This window comes from Chanodichthys erythropterus, chromosome 24, assembly GCF_024489055.1.
Source record: "Chanodichthys erythropterus isolate Z2021 chromosome 24, ASM2448905v1, whole genome shotgun sequence".
Classification (NCBI taxonomy): Eukaryota; Metazoa; Chordata; class Actinopteri; order Cypriniformes; family Xenocyprididae; genus Chanodichthys; species Chanodichthys erythropterus.
Genome location: NC_090244.1, coordinates 4,385,421 through 4,411,122, shown reverse-complemented (window position 1 = coordinate 4,411,122; position 25,702 = coordinate 4,385,421). Strand labels below are relative to the sequence as shown.

The following is a 25,702-nucleotide window of genomic DNA, read 5'->3' as shown; positions in this document are numbered from 1 at the left end:
TGCACACCTTTTAGATTTTTCATATTTATTAAAATAAACTGTCAAATCATGTGTAAAAATGGCTTTTTTCACTACTGTATATATACATAAATATGCCATAATTTAAAGCTCAATAACATTTGAAGGGAATAATTTACAGTCATAAACCCAACTGTAAAGTGTTCATCTACATGTCAGCTATGATGCACACCTTTTAGATTTTTCATATTTATTAAAATAAACTGTCAAATCATGTGTAAAAATGGCTTTTTTCATTACTGTATATATACATAAATATGCCATAATTTAAAGCTCAATAACATTTGAAGGGAATAATTTACAGTCATAAAACCAACTGTAAAGTGTTCATCTACATGTCAGCCATGATTTGACAGTTTATTTTAATAAATATTAAAAATATAAAAGGTGTGCATCATAGCTGACATGTAGATGAACACTTTACAGTTGTTTTTTTTTACTGTAAATTATTCCCTTCAAATGTTATTGAGCTTTAAATTATGGCATATTTATGTATATATACAGTAATGAAAAAAGCAATTTTTACACATGATTTGACAGTTTATTTTAATAAATATGAAAAATCTAAAAGGTGTGCATCATAGCTGACATGTAGATGAACACTTTACAGTTGTTTTTTTTTACTGTAAATTATTCCCTTCAAATGTTATTGAGCTTTAAATTATGGCATATTTATGTATATATACAGTAATGAAAAAAGCAATTTTTACACATGATTTGACAGTTTATTTTAATAAATATGAAAAATCTAAAAGGTGTGCATCATAGCTGACATGTAGATGAACACTTTACAGTTGGGTTTATGACTAAATTATTCCCTTCAAATGTTATTGAGCTTTAAATTATGGCATATTTATGTATGAGAGTATATACAGTAGTGAAAAATAGCCATTTTTACACATGATTTGACAGTTTATTTTAATAAATATGAAAAATATAAAAGGTGTGCATCATAGCTGACATGTAGACGAACACTTTACAGTTGGTTTTATGACTGTAAATTATTCCCTTCAAATGTTATTGAGCTTTAAATTATGGCATATTTATGTATATATACAGTAATGAAAAAAGCCATTTTTACACATGATTTGACAGTTTATTTTAATAAATATTAAAAATATAAAAGGTGTGCATCATAGCTGACATGTAGATGAACACTTTACAGTTGGTTTTATGACTGTAAATTATTCCCTTCAAATGTTATTGAAGTTAGAATCATGCATACCAATTTCGGATGTAACTTTAGAGACGGTCCCTAAATTTGCGAATATCAAACGTCTAACGTCAAACCAACTTTATGCCAGTTGTCCCTGCCAGCTGTTTGAATGACATTTAATTTAGAACGTTGGCAATCCACAATTTTAAAGACATTTATCAGATTTACATCTACAAGACATCTGATTTATGTAGCACAGACATTGTTTTAAGATATTAAAGTTCTGCGCCTGCGTGATATGAAATGCCTTTCCATACCAGCAGGTGGCAGTAGCTGAACAGCCAATCAGAATGATGAGATGAGCCGTCGGACCGACGAGCTCGGACAGCGATTCAACATTTCGAATCGGCCGAAAAAAAGCCGACGAGGACCAACTTCAGCTGGAGCCGAAAACACTGAGAAAACTTAGTCGGCCGACGAAGAAACTGCCCGAAAGCTGACCTTCAGCTTGGTGTGTTCCTGCCTTAACACTGAGGTTGAACCACTGTAGACACATTGACTATTTTAATGATGTCTTTCTGAGTCTTGAAATTGGTTATGACGTTGCCGTCTATAGAGAGGACAGAAGATCTCGGATTTCATCAAAAATATCTTAATTTGTGTTCCAAAGATGAATGAAGGTCTTACAGGTTTGGAATGGGTGAGTAATTAATGACAGAATTTTCATTTTTGGGTGAACTAACCCTTTAAGGCACGGTCACGTAAGTGATATTTCTGCTAAATTTCGTCTGCAAAAAAGGTCCATGTATAAGCACTACTCCCAGAAGTCACTTTCAAAGCAACGTTCGCCAGCGCGGCAAATTCACATGTAAAAAAAAAAAAATAAATAAATCGCACTCAAGCGAAACTCCTGCTCGCACAGATTCCTATTGGAACGAGAACGACTGGATTTCGCAAAACAACGGTAATATTATTCAGAGCAGCGCAATGACAGGTTTGAAAGCAAGGCTGTGAGGGACAGAACTGACCGACTAGCGATTAGCCAAAGAGATCAGTATTACTTTTTGGATTCAAATTGGACCAGTATGTTTTTAATATGGATGAGTTAAAAGTTATTGAGGTTAAAAATATATGGCTAACTTGCATAAACTACTAACACTATTCTTACAACCGGCCTGAGAAAAAAAATACCCCAGTTATCTCACATGTGTCTCCTCTCCTGGAAATCTCAACAATGTCTCAAACTGTGCTCATATTTGCCAAGATAGCGAGTAAAACTTTACATTTTCAGATAATATTTTTGTGTTCAAATCAAACAATCCCGAAATAATTTTCTTGATCCTACTGCTAATGCTGCCTATAGATCTAGTAGGCAACCAACAGAGGGAGTCAAGTGCTAACAATTACCAGGGAAGTATGAAAGTAGCCAAACTTTCCTTTTTATAATAAATAGCCTATAAAAATAGTCAAAAATCAGGAATATTCAACTCTGCACTTTCACCTTACAAACCTAAATTTATGTGTAAAATTTGTAAAATTAAAAGTATTACAAATTCTCAACATTTCCATCACAAATTTTATGATTGTTGAAATGAGAAATGACAGGGGAGCACGTCTCTGCTAGATCAGTGACAGTTTTCATTGATTTTTTTCCAGTTGTTTGTAGATGACTTCAGAACTTAAAAAAAAGATAAAATAAAATAAAATATATATATATATATATATATATATATATATATATATATATATATATATATATATATGTAAGTTTTAAAAAAGGACTGTTTAAAGACATCAACAACTTGAACTGACACTGCTGTACATAGGCAAATATTTATGTCACACTTTTAAAACATGATTAAAAACTTAGTTGTTTGTCTTAAATGTGGTAGACATGGCAAAAGACAATATGAGTTGCCTACAATTCGATTTCATGAGAAAATATAACCATTTGGGTTGTTAGATCGTACAAAAACTAACAAATTGGATCGTAAGAATTCATACCAATTCTACAAAATATTAAATAGTTATGAATTGCAGTGAAATTGTGTTGTGTAAAATTAACATCAACAGATTGTGACTGAATATTTTCTGGAAATCCTTTTTAAAAGGTCAACCACTTCTCCCTTTATTTATGATGTAAATAAATAACCCTGTTTGAATTCACTGAAGTTGAAAATCAATATTATTATGAATCATTTCCATGTGGGTAGATGAGTAAGCTGCTGTTTGTGTGTGAACCTGTAATCAAAATCTACACCATGACACAGAGGTAAACAAACACCCTCACTGTGAAAGATGTTCATGTAACAGATCACACCACATGACCATTTACCCATAATGCCCTCCTGCTGTCGTATAACTGCCCCGGCTGAGCCAAAACCAATCTCAGTAAGAGTATGGCAGGCGCGCGCAACAGCTGCACCGCTTCCGTCAGCCATCTGTGATCAAACACACTCAAAAACACACTACAGAATGTATTGGTTAGTTACAGCTGGAGGGTTTTATGTCATTTTTAGAGTTTTCATACATGGCATAAAACTAACCTCAACAATATGCAAAATTGTCAGATATATCACAAATGTTATTGTGATCATTTTTTAAATGCATAAGTTAACAAATGCAGCAAAAATATGCCTTTGAAATTGCAATAAAATGATATTGGAAAAATGTTTGCTTTGATGACATGGTTAGTTGTATTTTATTATTAGCATTTAGCATTGTTTTTTCCACCCACCGCTGATTTAGGTAACCTATCTGTTGCTTTGCATGTTGATGAAACTTTGTTTTATATTCAGTTTTCCTTCCTAGATTTAATGTTACTGTCCCTTCACTTTAACCAAAGATTACACATTAGAGTAAATTACTGTCTAACACTTCAATACATATAAGATTTAATAACGTCTAATGGTGACAGTAAGTGTTTTATTAGAATACTATTTAAGGTTTAATCGGACATTAATGAGAAGGGAATAAGATTGCGTAGATGAGACACGCACAGGTGATGAAAATGGTTTTATATGTGATTTAATAACAACACAGCAATTTATGCTGCAGTTTCTTAAACTAAATGCACAAATCAAAATGAAAATGTCAAATTTGGAGTGTTTACTTTTACTCTTCAGTCTAGAGCTAAAGAAAGATAACTGAAAATATCAAAGGATTTATGTGTAAGAGCAATTGAACTTTCCAAGGACACTTCCCTTTTTCCTCAAAAACTGACTAGATTGATACTTTAATCAGGACACAAACAAACAGAACTGTTTTACTTCCATAAACTGCAAATTATTGATCTCAACTGGAGCTTAAATGTGTGCAAAAATATTTTCACTTGAGAAAAACACAAACTTTGTATTGCACTTATAATGGTAGTATGTAATTGTGTCCCAAATGATGCACTATGCACTGGCTGCGTCCGAAATCGCATACTCTCTTGAGTTGGAACCTAATTTGAATAATTAATTAATTCACAAAGCTAAAAGGGGACATTCACAGCTGAACAAAAGTTGTTGACCTAACCAGTTTGATGTGGCCCCGCCCCTTTTCAGCGCTGCGCTCGTTGTGTTCTGTCTTCCGGTTTGTATTTCCACAGATTTATGAATGAACCGCTCGTTTTAAAATCTTCCCGCTCTACTGACATTTGATATGACATCCGCCTCTATCATTACAATGCTTATGATAACTTTCCTTAACTCTACAATAAGTAAATCCACTTCACCAGCTAATTACTAGGGGTGGGCGATACCAATCATTTTCTTTCCGATCCGATACCAAGTACTTTCAAGACGAGTATCGACGATATCGATACCAATACCGATACTCCAATTAAATATTTTCATGTGAGTGATTTTATATTGTTTTTTGATAGCCATCATTATTAATATTAAATAAACTGCAATTGACATGATTCTTTTTTTTACATTTATTAAAAAATACTGAACATTATTAATTAAATGAACAAAGATATCACTGTAGGCTAAAAACAAAAATGTAACATGTCTCACAAACCTTTTCTCAATAATTGTCACGTTTCTACATTTCTTTCCTTTATAGGTTTTTGAGATGAAACAAAGTGAATGTTGACTTTCTCCTCTTCAGCCTGTTTTTCTTTGACTGATCAAAATCTCTTGCTTTTGAAAAAGTGTGGCGTATTGTTTTTTGACAAACGTCACACGAAGCTTCATCATTCTTAACTGGAGTGTAATAACTCCAGATTATGCTTCTTTTTCTTTGTCATGATCGCAGCCACGCACTCGACTCCCTTTAAAATCCTGCACTGTGCGTGCTTGCTTGTCTTTGACAGAGTGAGCGAACACTGTCTCGACAAGCGGAGATACAGCGGAAGAAGATGTAGTTCCCACTGCCGTTCCTATTTAAGTAAATTGTAAATAATATACGGCGTACTACTATTATTAAATATACCCCCCCCCCCCAAAAAAAAAAAAACAAAACAGTTAGGATCGATACTTCTATTTGAGAATCGATCTTTTTGATACCACGCCAGTATCGAAAGTATCGATACTTTAGGATCGATCCGCCCATCCCTACTAATTACTCTTCGACAGCGATGCCATAGAGCAACCGCAAAAACTAAGCAAAGTCCCTTTAAGACAAGTCATTAAAAAACAAACAAGTCATTTCACTCGACTGCCATCAAAGTGCAATACTATCTTTTTGAATCTGGAGACATCAAATTCTCCATAACTGTTCACTAACGATTAAATTTCATATTTGAAAACACTGAAATCTTGTTTTTTTATGTTCAAATAGCATTTTAAAAAGCTTGTAACGCTAGACCAGCCAATCCGCATGCGCAGTCATGAACGCGAGGCTGAGAACGCTGGACGGCTCTTTCACTTAGAAGGCGGGGTCTATTCGCCATATAGAGGGTATGCATGTGACGTCACCGCCGATCGTTAGGACTGCGGTTACGCCCACTGAGTGGCACAAAGACTGAGTGGCAGCATTGGTTTTCAGCATGAATGCAGCGAAAAACACACAAAACACATCCAAAACGGGAAAGAGCTTTGCGATTGACTGTACAAATAGCTTTCACACAAAATCTGAGGTATATTTTTACAGACTGCCGAAAGCTACAGAAAAAAATAAGCAAATAGGTCGCTGCAATTCACAAAAACAACTGGACTCCAGGCAAAGAAACATGTTTTGCTGTTATTTTGTGTCAAAATGTTGGATTTTGTAGTAAAATCATACTCTATGTATTGTTATATATTGTGTTGACAACTCATCAATTAAATATTTACCATCTTATATTCTGCATAATTGGGTGTTTTTAAATAAACGCTGACTAAAACTATACAAGTTTTAGGGCTGGACGATATGATGAAATATATAACATTGATATAAGTGATCACCCGATTTAGACTTAGTCTACCTATATTGTAGTTATATAAAATATTCACAGGCAGATTTGCTTTATGTATTTCCCAGCGTCGAAATCAGGCACATGTAAATGTCAGGAAACACGACTTCTGGCTGTATGTCTATATCCATGGATTAGGTTTCTTTGACATGTCATAAGGAACACTTTTGAGCCCAACCTTTAGTGTAATCTCGCGTTTTCGCAGTTTCCCCTATTAATCCAGTCATGCAGCAGGTTCTTTTGCCACTCAGTCCAGCTGAGGGAGCGCGTTCCGGCGGGAAAGTGATGTTTATACATACCCTCTATTGGGTGTTGGTGCACTCCTATTACTTGTGAATGGGAGAAAGTACGTCTTCCTATATGTAAAGTCTTTGAACTATGTTCAATACAGAATTCTAAAGATGGCTGCGTACTTGTTTCTCTGGTGCACAAGTACCTCAAAAATGAATAATAACAATATATCATTCAGAAAAGGTCACAGGTGTAGATATTGCTCTTTAAAAAGTAACTGACGGTTAGCTACAAAATAAAATTGAAACAAAATCTATAAAAAGAGAAACTAATGAATTAATCTTCAATATTTCAATCAATATATATAAATATACATATGTTGTATTATTACTAAATTTACTGAATTAATGAGTTTTACTCACAATTTGGCTGAACAAAACAGCAGGCCTTTTATAGCTAGCCTACCTAAAAGGTCAACGTTCCTGCATTTGTCTTTACAACCTGGAAAGGTCAAATCATTACTTATCATAATGCAGATGAAACCTACACAGATAATCCATAGCAAAACAGATTATGGCACACAGGCTGGTCACTCTCACTGGCTGCGTACTGGACGACTGACCATGTGTTACAAAAATGTTTTTTGAAATTTTTTTGAAAATAGCAGACTTGAATCAGAAAGCCAGATGTCAACAAATTAACATCATTTAGTAGTTGTTTGAAGGTCAGATTTGAAAGGTTAGACAAGCGTCTTTGCCCAGTCCAACAACCCACGTCTGCAGATCAAAGCAGCTTAGACCCAATCAAACATTTCTGCTCGCCACGGTGGAGTAAACACTAATCGTGATGACAATGTTGATGATGATTATGATAATGATGTCATCAGCTTCCTCAGTGGAATGGATTATAGAGGCATGCCAATCATAATAAAGAAGACTAGAAAATTATTAATATTATTTTATTTCATTGACATGTATTTTTATTACAAACTATTATTTATATTGTCTATATATTTGCACTGTATGGCCATTGTAACCAAAACACTGTTTGTTTATGGTACCATGAGCCACTGTGTCTAATGAATGGCACAGATGAATCTCACACACAAAGAGACACCTGCGTGAACTTCTACACACAACAGCCCAAATGAAAGGAGCACTAATTTGTTTTGACAAATGTTAAACTGGCCATTTCACAAACCACAAACACACAATCCATTGTTTAAGCCCTGTCCTGCTGGCATAACCTATGGATCATGCAGTGCGACATGCAGAACTCTTGTCTAAAATTATTTTAAACTACATATTTCCAAATATTATTATTATTATTAGGCAATTATTACTATTTACACATGCTAGAACTTTCCTTCATACACACTCTAAAAAATAAGTAATATATAGGCTACTTTATCGAAAACGTCAAATATTACCCAGAATGCATTGTTTTTATAGTATAGTACTTTTGTTTATTACAATGCATTCTGGATTAGATTATTTGTCGTTTTCGAGAAAGTACGTTACCTTCTCGCAAACAACAAATATTACCCAGAATGCCCTGGTTTTATAGTATAGTACTTTTTTTTTATTACAATGCATTCTGGATTAGATTATTTGCCATTTTTGAGAAAGTACGTTACCATCTTGCAAACAACAAATATTACCCAAATTGCATTGTTTTTATAGTATAGTACTTCTGTTTATTACAATGCATTCTGGATTGGATTATTTGTAATTTTCGATAAAGTACGTTACCTTTTCGAAAATGACAAATATTACCCAGAATGCACTGTTTTTAGAGTATATTACTCTTTCAATGGAAAATGGTATTTTACTGTGTAAATTTGTTTCTTTTTTTTTTTTTTTTTTTTTTGAGCATAGACTACAATTATATACACTTTAATTTAAAATCTTGATGGAAAAAATAGATAGCCTAATACTAGGAAAGAAAAAATATATATCATTAAAAAAAATCATAACTACAAAAGTTACTTTTCCACAGGCTAGGCATTAGCCTAAATATCGATCGCAAATGGGTAGTAACCATAGCAACAGTAGACTTGCAGGATCATAATGGACGACAGACCAAAACAAACAAGCTGAAGCTGTTGTTATAACACAAAACTTGAAACAAAAAACTTTAAGTAGCGTTTACAGTTGGAGTTTGATTAACTGTGCTTAGGGGGGCAACGACAACTTAATTTACGCTCGACGAAAACGCCACAGAACGCTTCCCGAAAATGTCATATAGCCTACTTTATATTTATCTTTTAGTGAATACAAAATCACTATATTATGCGTACATGCGGACTAAACGTAATATCAATGATTAGCTATTTAATGTTCACAGAAAAATAGCTTTTTAGTGTTCAAAGAACGCAAGATTTAGCCTAAACCGCCGTCTTTAAGCCACTCGCGGAAAATGTCACACCCACCGTCACGCAGATTATCGCTCCCGTGTATCGTTACGGTGAATCTAAAGAGGAGAGACACGGGACGGTCAACCGGTGAAACGCTGACACGTCACTGACTTTATTTACAGCCCTATTCACTAACTTTAACAAGTGATGTTATTATAAAGATAAGCGTTTTCAATAACCTCAGGCAATATGAAACGCCCCAGTAACGCGCGCTAAGCCGCTTTAAGACTCTCGCGCAGGTGGATGGATGGAAATAGAAGCGCTCGGGCTCCGAGCTGAAGATCCGCGCTGTAAACCTGACAGAAAACTTTTGCCTCAAACAACGAAGAATGAACTTAGTGCTTACTGGGACTGTCAACGTCTTTCTTCCTGTAGAGACCGAGAATAACGGGACGTGGAAACGTTCGGAGTTTTCAGAAACGCTCAAATAATGGCTAAGAAGAAACGTGTTTTATCGGTGAGTTTTATCAAAGGATTCCCAGATGACAGGTTATTATAGAGGCAGACATGCCTGCCAACCTCACCATCTCCAGCCACACCACGAACTACAACTTCCCAGCGCTCATATTCGGGATATTATTGATCATCATCATCATTTGTGGGAACGTGCTGGTGTGTCTGAGTGTTTACAAGGAGAAAGCGCTGAAAACCACAACTAACTATTTCATAGTCAGTTTGGCTGTTGCTGATTTGCTGCTGGCTGTTCTGGTCTTGCCGCTCTTCGTGTATACAGAGGTGAGTTAAGGTAGCCTACTTATTTACCTAGATAGTGTAATCTTGTGTAGGTGACCAGAAAACCGAAAGGTTTGTGCTTACTTTAAAACCCCGCTAAGCTGGTTTACCATGGCGATCATCTTAAATGACCAGGTAAAACCCTCCTATGGGTCAACTGTAAGTTTTGGCCACTTTCTTGCTTTTTTTACATGTTTGTATTTGTAAACCAAGTTTGTTTTAAGTCAGCAATTTATATAAATAAAGTATAAAGAATTGCTGAATTGAAATAAGGTGATTTCATGGTATATTTATCTAATTTTGTATAATATTTAATATTGAGTGTATGTGTGTGTGTGTATATATATATATATATATATATATATATATATATATATATATATATATATTGTTTAAAAATGACTGTATTGCTTGCTTAAAATGAAACCAAATATGTTGAATTAATTATTGAATAATAACTATAAATAAACATTTATTAAAATGCTTATTAATAAATGTTCGCCTTTTGATTATTATTGTTGCCTCTAGTAATTATGTCTGATTTTTAATTTCCAACCTATTTTTGGTTCATTTTAAACCGGACATATAGTCATTTTTAAACAATAGTTGAGTTAAATAAAACTGCCCAGCATGTTGGGCAAACATTTAACCCAACCACTGGGTTAAAACAACCCAATCGCTGGGTTTGTTATATGAACGTAAAACTAAGTAGCTAAAAGCTATTTTCTAGACAGAAAATTTTTAAAAAATTGTCTTGTTTATAGAAAAAAATGTCAAAATTAAGTGAGTTTTTGCTTAAAACAAGCAAAATAATCTTCCAATGAGGTAAGCAAAACGATCTTATTTCAAACCGAAAACAAGATTATTTTGCTTGTCTTCAGCAAAAACTCACTTTTTTTTTTCTGAAAACAAGACATTAAGTTTTACTTGTCTAGAAAATGAAGGATTTAAGATTTTTTAGATATTTGGACTGGAAAAAGACAAAAAATCTAAGTAAGAAAAGCATTTTTTGCAGTGAACAAGAACTGTATTAGTTTGCCATTAACTATGGTTAACAATGGTAACAGCAATGACTTGACACACTCAATCAATCTGATCACCTGACACTCCTCCATAAAAGCACAAGATGAACTTAGCATCAATGCTCAATTGTTACCATTGCGTGAAAAACTTTGCAGAAACGCATTCATTCGGCCTGCAACGTCCCCCTCCTGCTGAGACTGTCTGTCTCTGCCAGTGCGGACATCATGAACACACATCACACAATACACATTGTCTGTCACCCCGGGATGCGGGCACGAGGTCCGAGACGTTTCCACTAAAGAGGCCTCCAAAATAACCAACGATCGGACATGCTAGTCACTGTGTCCCCTAGACCGGATTCTGAGGGCCCCAGACAAGCGGGGACAAGGTCACCGGGAGCGAAGCAAAGAACTCTTTTTGGCAGACTCTCTTCAGTACAAGGACATGAAGAAATTAAGCTCCAGTGAGTCAGCCATGGCTTAATTACAATTTTACATGAGTCCCCTCACCACGATCTCATGGCTTCCACTTGTAGGGTGAATGCTGCTCGTTGGCATGGGAGAGAGGCCATTACCAAAAAGCAATTAAGAGTCTGTCCTCATCTCCAGGCCAATAATTAAAATGCCATTAAATCCTCCCCTCTGCTGTTTTATCTCTTTTTTTAGAACGCGTGATGCGTATCAGGTACTAAATTACCATCAGCCCGAGAGCATGTGGTGTATGTGTGTGTGTTTGGATTGGTTGTTGTGACAACGCCAAGCGGATAATAGGGAAATTAAGGTTTCACACAGTCGCTCTGCTGTGAACAGGAGGTTAGGGAAAGGTGAAAGAGGTCAGAGAGGCATGGGAACAGACTGATTGGAAAACATGGTAAGGATAGACAGAGGCATGGATAACAGAAGCGACAAATGGGTGAAGAGTAAAAGACGGTGATTATTTCTTCTCCCTCTCAGTTCCAGGATGGAGTTTGGTCCCTTAATATGACCCTATGTGATGCACTGATGACCATGGATGTGATGCTTTGCACCGCCTCCATATTTAACCTCTGCGCCATCAGCATAGACAGGTGGGTCTGACACCAAGCCATTGCACACATTGTGTCTGTGCATTATTATCGTCAACTAAAATTAAAACTAAAACCATTAAAACAATTGTAATTCAGTTTGGACTGAATCTGCATGGTTTAGTAGATGAAAGCTACACTTTAGGCCCTGTTTACACCTGGTATTAAAGGGATAGTTCACCCAAAAATGAAAATTTGATGTTTATCTGCTTACCCCCAGGGCATCCACGATGTAGGCGACTTTGTTTCTTCAGTAGAACACAAATGATGATTTTTAACTCCAAACGTTGCCGTCGGTCAATGGGAACTTCTTTTATAAGAGTAAATAAAACATGCACAGACAAATCCAAATTAAACCCTGCGGCTCGTGATGACACATTGATGTCCTAAGACACGAAACGATCGGTTTGTGTGAGAAACTGAACAGTATTTATATCATTTTTTACCTCTAAAACACCACTATGTCCAACTGCGTTCAGCATTCGCTTAGTGAGGTCTGATCGCGCTCTGACAACAGAAGTAATGTCTGGCACTCTTTGAAGTATAAGCGCGAGACATCACTGCCGCTGTCAGAATGCGATCAGACCTCACTAAGCGAATGCTCAACGCAGTTGGAGTGCAAGTGGTGTTTTAGGGGTAAAAAATTATATAAATAATTAGTTCGGTTTCTCGCACAAACTGATCATTTCGTGTCTTAGGACATTAATGTGTTGTCACGAGCCGCAGGGTTTAATTTGGATTTGTCTAAGCAAGTTTTATTTATTCTTATAAAAGAAGTTCCCATTGACCCACATTATACGGCTGACAGACCGCAACAGTTGGAGTTAAAAATCATAATTTGTGTTCTACTGAAGAAACAAAGTCACCTACATCTTAGATGCCCTGGGGGTAAGCAGATAAACATCAAATTTTCATTTTTGGGTGAACTATCCCTTTAAGATGCGTTTTGGTGGATCGGATCACAAGTTGACAAGGGAGACACATTCCAGCTTATACCTGGTAGTCTACTTTGTCCACTTTCAACCACTTCTATCTTGATTTCTTCGAGGGGAGGGTCTATGGGCAGGTAAATGTATGGGTTTTTTCAGATCTTTTGATCTAATGGATGAAATAAGCTAACACAATTTACATATGAACACGACCAGAGACAACAGAAAAACATACAGAGAGCATCAGCTTTCGTTTCTGCTCTGACAGCCTCAAGACTGGCCGAATGAGGTAAGTGCATGTTAGAAATCAGGAATGGTGAGAGAACATTGTGCTTGGTACATTTTTCGTCTTTAAATCAAACTTGTGTCTTCAGCCGACAAAGTTTAAATCCCATCTGGCTTGCACATTTCCCATAATGTTTACGCGTTAGGTCAGTAGACAGTGTTCAGTGGCTGTTTGAACACATGAGAGTCTACACCAGGGGTTTTCAACCTGTGGGGCGCACACCCCTAAGGGGGTGCCAGAAATCGTTAAGGGTGGCGGGAGCACCTGTTAGTTCAAAAGTGAAAGTGAAATTCTCAAGTGAAACAGCTGTAAAAGTGAGATTTTATTAGCAAATCTATAGTCATCCACTAGAGGGGGCAATTTGACTATTCTCCCAGCTAATCGTTGGCTATAGTTACAGCAGGTTTGGTGCAACTGAATATGACCAAAAACAACTAAAAACAAAATGGACTGGTGGCTTGTAAAATCAAGAATACCAGAGATGATCAAAACTAAGGTTAAAATTAACGAAAAACAAACTCAGTCGTCACTCTAAAGTCGGAAAGCTGTTCATATTTTTAACGTTTCAGTTTTTAACTAACCCTGTTTACACCGGACGTGATCAGTGTGATGCAACACCAAATCCCCGACAGTAAACGGGGTTGGGTAAGGGGGTGCGCATCCAAAAAGGTTGAAAACCCTTGGTCTACACTATGAACACAATTGCTTTTGTAGTGTAAATGGCAAGGGTGCCACAGGAGTCCTGAAAAGTGAAGCTAAAGTGTCTTGATCGCCCCCAGGTGGCTGGATGCAGTATAGATCATAAACCCCACCCTCCCCATGTAATGTAATGAGACGTGAGACAAACTAAACAAGCCAAAATACATATTAAATATTCATTTTAGGCCGTGTTCATCATGCTGATGTTAGTTTAAGTGTTCGTTCTTTAAAGGTGCCCTAGAATCAAAAATTGAATTTACCTCGGCATAGTTGAATAACAAGAGTTCAGTACATGGAAAAGACATACGTTGAGTTTCAAACTCCATTGCTTCCTCCTTCTTATATAAATTTCATTTGTTTAAAAGACCTCCAGAAAACAGGCGAATCTCAACATAACACTGACTGTTACGTAACAGTCGGGATCATTAATATGTTTGACACCAATATTTGCATATGCCAGCCCATGTTCAAGGCGTTAGACAAGGGCAGCCAGTATTAACGTCTGGATCTGTGCACAGCTGAATCATCAGACTAGGTAAGCAAGCAAGAACTACAGCAAAAAATGGCAGATGGAGCAATAATAACTGACATGATATCATGATATTTTTAGTGATATTTGTAAATATTCTTTCTAAATGTTTCGTTAGCATGTTGCTAATGTACTGTTAAATGAGGTAAAAGTTACCATTGTTTCTTACTGTATTCACGGAGACAAGAGTCGTCGCTATTTTCATTTTTAAACACTTGCAGGCTGTATAATTCATAAACACAACTTCATTCTTTATAAATCTCTCCAACAGTGTAGCATTAGCCGTTAGCCACAGAGCACAGCCTCAAACTCATTCAGAATCAAATGTAAACATCCAAATAAATACTATACTCACAGGAATCGATGCACCTTGCTTAAGACGCATTACTATGCCTTGGCTTTCAATTCTAGTTGAGCTTTGATATCTTGACCTGTTGGTTATTTTGTTTGCACTTTGTGTAAAATTATTGTCTGTATAATAATCAGTTTTTTTTTTTTTTCTTCTGTTGGATCTTGTGAAGCACTTTGGTCAATTACGATTGTTTTTAAATGTGCTATATAAATAAATTAAACATTGAACATGCATGCAGCATGAATGACGAACATCTTGTAAAGATCCATTTGAGGGTTATATTAGCTGTGTGAACTTTGTTTATGCACTGTATAACTGCACTTATAGTCGAGAGCTCGGGAGGGCAGGGTGCGCGAGATTTAAAGGGGCCTCGCAGCCTGAATCGGTGCATAGTTAATGATGCCCCAAAATAGGCAGTTAAAAAAATGTATTAAAAAAAGTCTATGGGGTATTTTGAGCTGAAACTTCACAGACACATTCAGGGGACACCTTAGACTTACATTACATCTTGTGAAAAGACGTTCTACGGCACCTTTTAAATATGTTTGGTTTTAGTTGGTATTTGCTGCTATAACAATGTGGGTTTTGACGTCATATCATCAAATATTTGAGCGAAGTCGTCACTGAAGCACCAACAGACTGGATCTTTTCTGGATCTTCAGGAGGTGATTGGAGCTTTAACTTTAATTTAAACATTGTTTCACATTGTTTCTGCAGTATTAACTGATTTTGTGTGAGTGTGGGCGGGACCTTGATATCACGGCTCCACTTTTTTCTCACTACTGCACAGACTCGAGACTCAAGATGTCAGCCCTGAAAAAGCCCTTACATTTACCCACCCAAAGATCCTTTTCTCGAAGAAATCAGGACAGAAGTGGTCAAAAGTGGACAAAAGAGACTGATTAAAACACTAGGGGTAAACAGGAATGTCTCCCTCTTCTACTTGTGACCCGATCGACCAAAACGCATCTTAATACCAGGTAGAAACGGCCTTAGAGAAAATTATTTACCATTTATATGTAAGCATGTTTCCCATCCTTATGCAAATTAGATTTCATGCCAATATAGTTTGCACCCACTTCCAATTAACATTTTATTTTTTTTATAATCATTATCGAAGGAAAAACTCACTGTGGTAACCCAAAAATCACTTTATTTGGGGATTAGAGTTGTAGAAATCCAGTGTGAAAGCTTAAAGTATGTCTGTGGCTCTAGTTACTGTTCGTGCGGCAGGCACAAAATGTGTAAAACATGCTTTTAAAGTCTGATGCTTGAACTGGGGTGAGGATCGATGAATCAAAATCATGCATTACACTGACATTTCAGAGCTAGTTTTATATTTTGGAAGCGGTAAGGGTCACAGCAGGTTACCTTCCTAATTGTGGGTCTGTTTGAAGACACGATGAAATAGCATTTATAATAAAAGTGGCTTCCTGCTATGATTAAAAGAAGAGAAAGACTGGCAGAAAAAATGTGTTCAGAATAACTAAATGGCATTTAATTGCAGACATTACTTCGGAATTACACCCAATTCATCATTTAGACCCTCCTTCGCTGTCCTGCCGTCATTGACCTGGCAATTCGAGTCAACCGCAGGGTCATTATCGTCCCTCCTACCATTCCGTGTGGCTCAGCAGAAGGTGTTTTGGGAGATTAATGAGATATATGCTCAGGGCGGCACTCTTTGGAGATTCAGCAGCATGAAACTTGTTATGCAAGGAAAGGCTGCAAATGCGCCACTTGGCAGAACTCGCCACTGAATCAGCATGAAAAAGCAATGTGTTGAGAACAGATACACAGACACTGCTGCGTTTGATTTGTGTGTAACGGCCACATGCGTCCAGAGTTGTGAGATGCTGGGATGCCTCAGGGTTCATGGCTTCTTCTTTCACTGATATGGAGATGACATGCAGCCTTGAGAACAAGTTAAATTCATAGAGAACAGTTATTATATAAAACTATAAAATTATATGCATGAATCTCACATATATAGGCATATCTCTCAAATCATACTTAACACTTCACCCCCAAGATAAAATATGTTTATTTTGCATAAAGGGTTAGGGTATATATATATATATATATATATATATATATATATATATATATATATATATATATATATATATATATATATATTAAATAATAGATTTAAGTGATATATATTATCTGATTATATATTATATATTCTTGTACTTTTTTAAGTTGTAGATTTCAGGGTTTTTTTAATATGCATACTGTAATAATAATGAAAAAATTTGCATAAAGATCATTATATATATATATATATATATATATATATATAATACACACACACACACACACATAGATACAGCTATGGAAAAAATTAAGAGACCACTTTGATTTCTGAACTTGGAGTGGTCTCTTAATTTTTTCCATAGCTGTATATATATATATATATATATATATATATATATATATATATATATATATATATATATATATATGTATATATATGACATTTAAGCACTTTATAATAATTTTTTTTACATATTTTTGTACTTTTTTAAGTTGTAGTTTTCGGGATTTTTTTGAAATAGGCATAAAAGTGATAATAATGAAAAAAAAAAAACATTCGAAATTAAAATTTATATATGAAAATAAATATATATAGTGACATTTATTTTTATGACATTTAAGGACTTTTTACCCTAAATTGCTGTATATATTATACAATACACACGTGTTGGATATGAGTGATATTATTTGATTAGCAGATGAGGGTTCAGGGAAATAACCCACAATTGGGTCAACTCAATTGGCCAATAAGAGATTCGAGCAGTGGCTTAACTAGCATTTAATGATGAAAGGAAGGTGTTGAGTACGTTTTTAAATGTGTTTTAATAGTTTGGCATGGACTGTCTTGTAATACCTCATATGGTTCACAACAGGTTTATCGCAGTCTCTGTCCCTCTTGCTTACAACCGCAAACATGTGGACCAGCGACAGATTGTCCTGCTTTCCGCCACATGGATCCTGGCCTTAGCCGTGGCCTCCCCCGTGATGTTCGGAATCAACAACGTCCCCAACCGGGACCACAGCGAATGCAAGCTGGAGGACAACAATTACGTGGTCTATTCCTCCGTCTGTTCATTTTTTGTGCCGTGCCCCATCATGCTGTTGCTGTACTTCGGAATGTTCCGGGGCCTGAGGAACTGGGAGGAGGCGCGGAAGGCCAAGCTGAGGAGCAGCATGCAGGCCTGCAGAAAGCTTCAGGAGGCCGCCGCGTCGCTGCAGCCCCTGTCTGGCTTGCCGCCCCTGTCTAGCTTGCCGCCTCCTCTGCCGCCTGTGATCGATAAGGACCTCACTGACATTACCTTAGAAGAGCTGGACCAGGATCACTACCCCGATCCTGACAGCCCAAAGCCCGTGTCCATGCTCGCCTACCCTGTTACGAGCTACAAACAAGATCAAAACCAGAACCGGCAAAGGAAGAGGACGAAAATAAACAGGAGGGAGAGGAAAGCAATGAAGGTGCTTCCTGTTGTAGTAGGTAAGTTAGTTAAAGTTGACATGTCTTGCTATACTCTACATTCTAAAAAATGCTGGGTTAAAAACAACCCAAGTTGGGTTAAAAATGGACAAACTCAGCTGGGTAGTTTTATTTAACCCAGCTATTGTTTAAAATAAACCCAAAATATGTTGGAAATGAACATTTATTAATATGTTTAATAAATAATAATTAAATAATCAACATTTATTAAATTGCTTATTAATAAATGTTCACCTTTTGATTTTTATTGTTGCCTCTAGTAATTATGTGTCTGATTTTGGGTTCATTTTAAGCTCATTTTTAAACAATAGTTGAATTAAATAAAACTGCAACTGCAATCATTTACCCAACCACTGGGTTAAAACAACCCAATTGCTGGGTTTGTCCATTTTCAACACAGCATTTTTTTAGAGTGTAGTTTTTATGACCCTCTACTATTTCAGAGACTACATGAAGTAATATATTAACCATTAAATGCATACCTCGGGTCTTTATCAACAGGGGGCGTCATTCACTACCCTGCCACTCATTCACTTTTCCTTCTTAGTATTCCTCAGTCTATTCATTGTAAACATTCTATTCTAGAAAAATTCTAAAAGATTGGCTGTTTTCTAATTAACTTTTTGTAAAAGTGTATTGGGTCGCTAGCGACCCGAGGTATGTAATAGTGTAAGTATATTTTTTCAACAACAATTAATCTCTGATGACTCAATTGCAATTCACCTTTATTCCTCAAGGTGGCAGTGTCTGATACACAATGATGATGCGATGTTTCAATCCTAATGCACACAGACAAAAAAACCCCAAAAAATACATCATCAGCAAAACTTGAATTGGCTCAGCGATTTAAGCGGAGCAAGTTCTGTTCACAATCAAATATTAGTGTCACCGTCACTTGCTGGTGAAGAAACTGTAAGAGATCAAAATATTGATTCTGAAGACGTGTTGAGAATATGGTTGAGATGGCGAATATGAGCCAGATGCTGAATGTACTGAGGAAATACGCTCTGACGATGACAGCGATGATGGTAAAAAGCATTTGCTCAAATTTAACCCTTTCAAGTTCCAAAAGGTGATGAAATATGCTTTATTTTATTCTTTTTAGTTGTTACTAAAATATCATATACCATTTTATACCATTGCGGCAGTTAGAGAGGCATTTGTGTTAGATATAGATCCGGGTTGCTAAAGACCCGAATATGTAATAATGATTGGTGAAACATTCATGCATTTAAGTACAAATATTCTGTCACATCACAGGGCCATTTAAAATGAGCTACTGAAGGCAAAAAGGTGATAAACTGAACTCAATTGAGCTGAATAACGACACTATGTAGATCTGCATTACAGCTGAAATTGAATTTGTTGAATTATTTTACAACTGTAACCGTTATTTTCCTGTTTATTACTGTGAAGCTGCTTTGAAACAATCTGAATTGTATAAAGTTTCTATCTAAATTTTAAAAACAAAAAGGCTGCTTCTAACCAACCTGCAGTGCAAAAAATACTCAACATTTACATCCCTAGACTTTACATTTAAGTATTAAGTATCTAAATTCTGAGTTCAATTTGAGTACTTACATTTTTCAAAGCAGCCTGCGCTAACAGTAAGCGAGTCGATTTTAAACTACAAATATTGCATAGAACGAGCGTATGCATGTCAACTAAACAGCACAACCAACACTCTACTCCTATGAAGACATTTTATTTTAAAAATGTGAAAAGCTCTTTGAATTTAAAGGTGCCCTAGAATCAAAAATTGAATTTACCTTGGCATAGTTGAATAACAAGAGTTCAGTAGATGGAAATGACATACATTGAGTCTCAAACTCCATTGTTTCCTCCTTCTTATGTAAATCTCATTTGTTTAAAAGACCTCCGAAAAAGACCAATATTTGCATATGCCAGCTCATGTTCAAGGCGTTAGACAAGCCAGTATTAACGTCTGGATCTGTGCACAGCTGAATCATCAGACTAGGTAAGCAAGCAAGGACAATAGTGAAAAATGGCAGATGGAGCAATAATAACTGACATGATCCATGATATCATGATATTTTTAGTGATATTTCTAAATTGTCCTTCTAAATTTTTCGTTAGCATTTTGCTAATGTACTGTTAAATGTGCTTAAAGTTACCATCGTTTATTACTGTATTCATGGAGATGAGCCGTCGCTATTTTCATTTTTAAACACTTGCAGTCTGTATAATTCATAAACACAACTTCATTCTTTATAAATCTCTCCAACAGAGTGCTCCGTGGCTAAAGCTAACATTACACAATCAAACTCATTCAGAATCAAATGTAAACATCCAAATAAATACTATACTTACATGATCCGAAACATGCATGCAGCATGCATGACGAACATCTTGTAAAGATCCATTTTGAGGGTTATATTAGCTGTGTGAACTTTGTTTATGCACTGTTTTATATTCGAGAGCTCAGGGGGCAGGGAGCGTGAGATTTAAAGGGGCCGCAGCCTGAATCGGCGCATAGTTAATGATGCCCCAAAATAGGCAGTTAAAAAAATTAATAAAAAAAATCTATGGGGTATTTTGAGCTGAAACTTCACAGACACATTCAGGGGACACCTTAGACTTATATTACATCTTGTGAAAGAACTTTCTAGGGCACCTTTAAAGTGTTACATTTATTTACAGTGTTACTTTTTTCACAATCTGCTTTTATAGCCTGCCATTTGCAGATTGTTGGAAGGAAAAATCAACAGTAAATTGTTTTTATTTATTTTAAAAAATCGTATTCGAAAAATTAATTGACAGATCACTTATTATTAGTGTAGCTGCTTGACAGGGTGTTGTGAGTTGAAATAAAGAGGGGAAAAAATAGTGTCTCACTTCTAAAATGGGCTTAGAGGAGTGATTACAAACACTGTCCACATTTGCTGAAATGAGGAACTCCTTTGGCCCTCATTGGCTAATCATTCCTCACCAATCCTTCAATCCGATTATGATGTAAGCCTCACTTTAGTCCAGCAGACGGAGTGGGGGCAGCCGTCATGTTAAGACATGCACTTATCCTTTTCACGGGTTCCTGGGACGTGTCACTGATGTACCTGTGTTGTGCTCTGTACAGTACTTGGCAAACCCTTTCACTCCTTGTCAAACTGAGTACAGACAAGAAAGAGGGACAGTTTAAGGTCAGGATAGGGCCGCGCCGGCTGTTCAGAAGTCACTAGAGGCTTAGTAACTTCTAGCTAGTTTGTTACTCTGTCCTTTATTTGGTTGCACCATTTGTTCTTAAAGGGTTAATTCACCCAAATATTATCCTTGATTAACTCACCCTTAAGCCATCCTAGGTGTATATGACTATCTTCTTTCAGACGAACACAATTAGAGTTATATTTAAAAATATCCTTAGTCCTCCAAGGTTTATAATGTCATTGACATTTATTTATTATGATTGATTTTATTTGATATGTATAACATGGACCGATGCACACAGTGTCACACTGTTTAGGTCAGATTTGAAGAGGTGTGTTGAAGAGGCACTAAAACAAAGTAATGTATTCACATGTAAAGGAGTGTAAATGTCAACATTATCATATACTGTATGTCTAAAGGTTACTGATGCAATTTTATTCCGTTACTCTTGGTCAGAGGCTTCCGTAAATATTTCGATTATATGTAGAATTATGTTTAACGGTGCAACGCAAAAATATGTAGTAGTGTACTTAGTGCCCCTTCATTTTAAAACTAGACTAAGTTGTGACTTACGCACAGCTGATGCAAACGGACATGATTCCCACGATACACATAGCCAGTCACGTTCAAAAGCTCAATCTCAGATCAAAATTGTTCGTTTTTATATAAAACATACAATTGTTTATAAAATAAAGCATAAAAACCAAGGTATTTCAGGGATAAACTTGGTGTCCTTTACAGTGACTTTCAGCCATCCTACCTGTTCCTCTCACTTCTGATGGATGATGGATCTGTGGACCCTAGACAGATAGATCATTTTTCATATTCCTCTGATAAGAGCGACCCTCCGTTAGTCCTGCGTTTCTGTCTGGAACCTCTCAGAGTAGAAGTGAATAAAATAACTTTGTTTTATCTTAGATCTGAGATGCTGCTTGCTCATTTGAGAAGTTTATTTTAGTGAAGTCTCCAAAGAGTGATTTAAAAGCCTGGAAAATAAAGAGGACTGGGTTAGATGTTCAGTTTGCTATTTCATAAATGTGATCCTGTAGATTTCTTTGGCTTTTAATAGTTTTTTTATCCAGTTCATGAATATTATGGACTTTTTTGTTTACGGTGTGTTGTTTGATTTTTAAGTCTAATAAACTAATAAATCTTAGGGCGGCCTGTTCACACCAATGGATGATATTGTTCTGTTTATTATTTTTGTCTGGCACCTTTAAATGCTCGAGGTCCTGTCAATGTTTTTATCGTACATCAGCTAGGAAAAAATCATTCTGAAAGCAATTCCAATGTTATCGTTCCTCTGTGTTGTTAATTTAATAGTTGTGGTGTATCTTCCTATTCTTGTAGAATTAGAACAATTATTAAAGTTATTGTCCTTGGTGTGAACGGGCCGTAACGCACTTAATCAGCAGTATTACGAACACTGTCAACCTTAACACTCAAAATAATTAATTGGTTTGAGTAGCGCGAACTTAAATTAAACAAATTAGTTCAATCAAATTAACTTTTATGAGCATCTAGAACTCTTTTTCTTTTGAGTTCACGAAACTGACACATTTTAAGTAATTTGAATTGTTTCATTGTTTTGAGTTTTATTAACTTGTTTCTTTTAATTTAGACAAACTTAAATTTAACTGAAATTGGGCTTGGGTTTCCATTTCCCAGCATGCTTTACCATGGCACACAAAATTGGAGAGTAAATGCTAAAATTAAGAGTTATATGTTTTCGTGCATGATTTATGTTAGGTGGGAGATTTAGTAATGTTTAATGTTTTGCTTTGCTAATTTTGAAGAGTGCCTGTTATGTTGGTTTTTTGGCGATGAGTGAAGCATAGTTTGAGAACAGGTTTGTTAAATGTTCTATATTGTCGTACACATTCAGAAATTGCTATGATATGATGCCATCATGTTACCAATTAGCAAGTTAGCATTTATTAAATTAACTACTTAAAGCTAGCCAAGTTTCCATATTAAAAAAATATTTAAATTGAGATTACATGATATTGAATTAGCTTACTAAAATATTTCACGTTAGGAGCAATTCAAATGTATGCGTATAAAATAAAAATTTAATTTTAATTTCGAATAAGTTTGCTAGAGTTTAAATAATATCGTTCCTCTGTGTCCTTATCATTATAGTTGTCGTGAGGACGAACTTACTCTCACAGAATTAGAAAAATTGTTAAAACTTTATAGCTATAGTTAATGTCCATGGTATAAACGGGCCTTATCGCACTTAATTTGTGAGATTACTGAAACACTTTCCTATTCTCATAAAATTAAGGCCCATTCACACCATGAAAGAAGCTATAATGATAAATATATTAGCGTCCACAACACCAGTTTTGTCATCTGTCACTTTAAATGCTCGAGCTCTTAAAAGCTGGATGGATTCTGATTGGCTGGCAATTTTTTTTATTGTTCATCAGCTAGGAAAAAAAAAAAAAACGCTCTGAAAGTAATTCCAATGATATTGTTTCTCAGTGCCGTGGACTCTGATATTCATTTATTTCAAATTTTTAGAACTATATCTTTATTGTTATCATCATAGTTAACATCCTTGGTGTGAACAGAACGATTATTTATTAAAACTTTATAGTTACATTTATCGTCCTTGGTGTGAACGGCCCTTTAAAGATGATGGTTTCCTTCCAGTGTTGATTGATTTTCCTACTAAAACAGGAAGTTGGGGTGGGACGCATTTTTTAAAAAGCCTTTTTATAGTTTATATCACAATACTGAAAAACATCACTTTCCTAATGAGGACACTTCCCTTACAACCAATTTCTTTGTGAATTGATTGACTGCAAACAAATTAGTTATGAAAGTAGAAAATAGATTACAAGCATTTTATTGGACAACAATAGATCTTTTTTCACCTGACACTTTTCGATCTCCAGGTGCCTTCCTGTTCTGCTGGACGCCATTCTTCGTAGTGCACACGATGAGGGCTCTCTGCGAGGAGTGCGAAATCCCCGGCAGTGTCGCTAGTATCGTGACCTGGTTGGGCTACGTCAACAGTGCCCTCAATCCCGTCATCTACACCGTCTTCAACACAGAGTTCAGGAAGTTCTTCCGGAAGTTCCTGCCGACTCTACCCAACTGCTGCTAGCCTGAGCATGCTCTCCGCTAACGGTTTACGAACAAAACATACCCAAAAGTATAAATAAACCAGACAAATGATGCTTACATGTAAATACAGCAAATTGTATGACACAAATATGAAAGCATTGTTATAATGCACTAAACTGTTTGCTGCCATTACATTTTTACTTTACTTTTTAATTTTGTATGTTTACATTTTAAAAGCTGACATCAAAGGGCCTCCTGATGAAATGCAAGAAGAATGAATTTGTGTAAATAGTGCATAATACTTGAGTTACATAAATTGTTGCAATCACAAAATACATGCATGAAATTCACATGCATGTTTAATTGTTCGTAAAATCGAGAGCTGGACAAATCAGGAAGAACTTGTTTTTGGGATGTTGTTGTTGAAGCGAATACGACCAATTACGCAAAAATAGCTTTATGAACAAATTAAACATTTCGTTCTGCTTGTTTTTCACGGATGAGGCCCAGTTTATGCTTTGAAGCTTCTATGACAGGAATGTCTGTGGAACGTCTGCCATCTACGATGACCTCTGTTTGCCGTTACAGTTCTCATGTGATATGCGAAGGAGCTCATCCAGCCCACGAGTCAAAGTTAGGGCGCTCATTTTGTATCTGATTGCACTGACTTTCATCTGAGAAATAAATGTTTTTCACAGTCAAGAACTACTTTGTGCTGATGTCCAGAAGACATTGAGGTTGTCCGGTCGATGCCTTTTTTATTCAAATATGTGTTAATTTTACATATTCACTTAGCAACAAACTTTTAAAGGACAAAATGCCCTGAACTAAGAAGATTGTGGCTGAGACTTTTACTAAGGCAATATTGATGTGATGTTATAAACATAACAGTTAACATTGCAAAAGTTATTTATGCTGTGGTTGACAGTTTTAGGAGCAATAAATGAATAATTCAATGTCAGGCATTAGTAGGGTGTATGAAGTAATCTCCAGTGTGGAGATCAAAACCGAACCCTTGCAATCATAAGTGGTGAATCTGCGAACAACCTATACTGAGTAGTTTTTTTTGTATGTTTCTGAAAAAAATTCAGTCAACCTGTGTAAGTTGTATTTGTTTTTATGCCTTTCACGTTA

The 25,702-nt window shown here is 35.9% G+C and overlaps 2 protein-coding genes across 5 annotated transcripts in view; one reads left to right on the top strand and one right to left on the bottom strand.

Moving 5' to 3' along the window:
- Positions 1 to 1,463: 1,463 nt before the first annotated feature.
- On the top strand, positions 1,464 to 24,608 carry drd4a (dopamine receptor D4a). 2 transcript variants are annotated; one of them, XM_067379404.1, is made up of 4 exons: positions 1,464 to 1,874; positions 11,913 to 12,025; positions 17,730 to 18,331; positions 24,397 to 24,608. In XM_067379404.1, the coding sequence occupies exons 1-4, from the start codon at positions 1,845 to 1,847 to the stop codon at positions 24,606 to 24,608; spliced, it is 957 nt and encodes a 318-aa protein (XP_067235505.1). In that variant the 5' UTR covers positions 1,464 to 1,844. The 2 variants fall into 2 exon arrangements, with proteins under 2 accessions (XP_067235505.1, XP_067235504.1); XM_067379403.1 differs by lacking the exon at positions 1,464 to 1,874 and adding an exon at positions 9,320 to 9,939.
- The window catches only part of deaf1 (DEAF1 transcription factor), a 30,065-nt gene continuing 28,890 nt past the window's right edge, over positions 24,528 to 25,702 (bottom strand). The window contains exon 13 of one of the 3 annotated variants that reach the window (XM_067379402.1): positions 24,528 to 24,625. In XM_067379402.1, the coding sequence (XP_067235503.1) occupies positions 24,605 to 24,625 (21 nt within the window). In that variant the 3' untranslated portion in view covers positions 24,528 to 24,604. The remainder of the gene's footprint in view (positions 24,626 to 25,702) is intronic. The other 2 variants (XR_010893904.1, XM_067379400.1) reach the window with 2 other exon arrangements.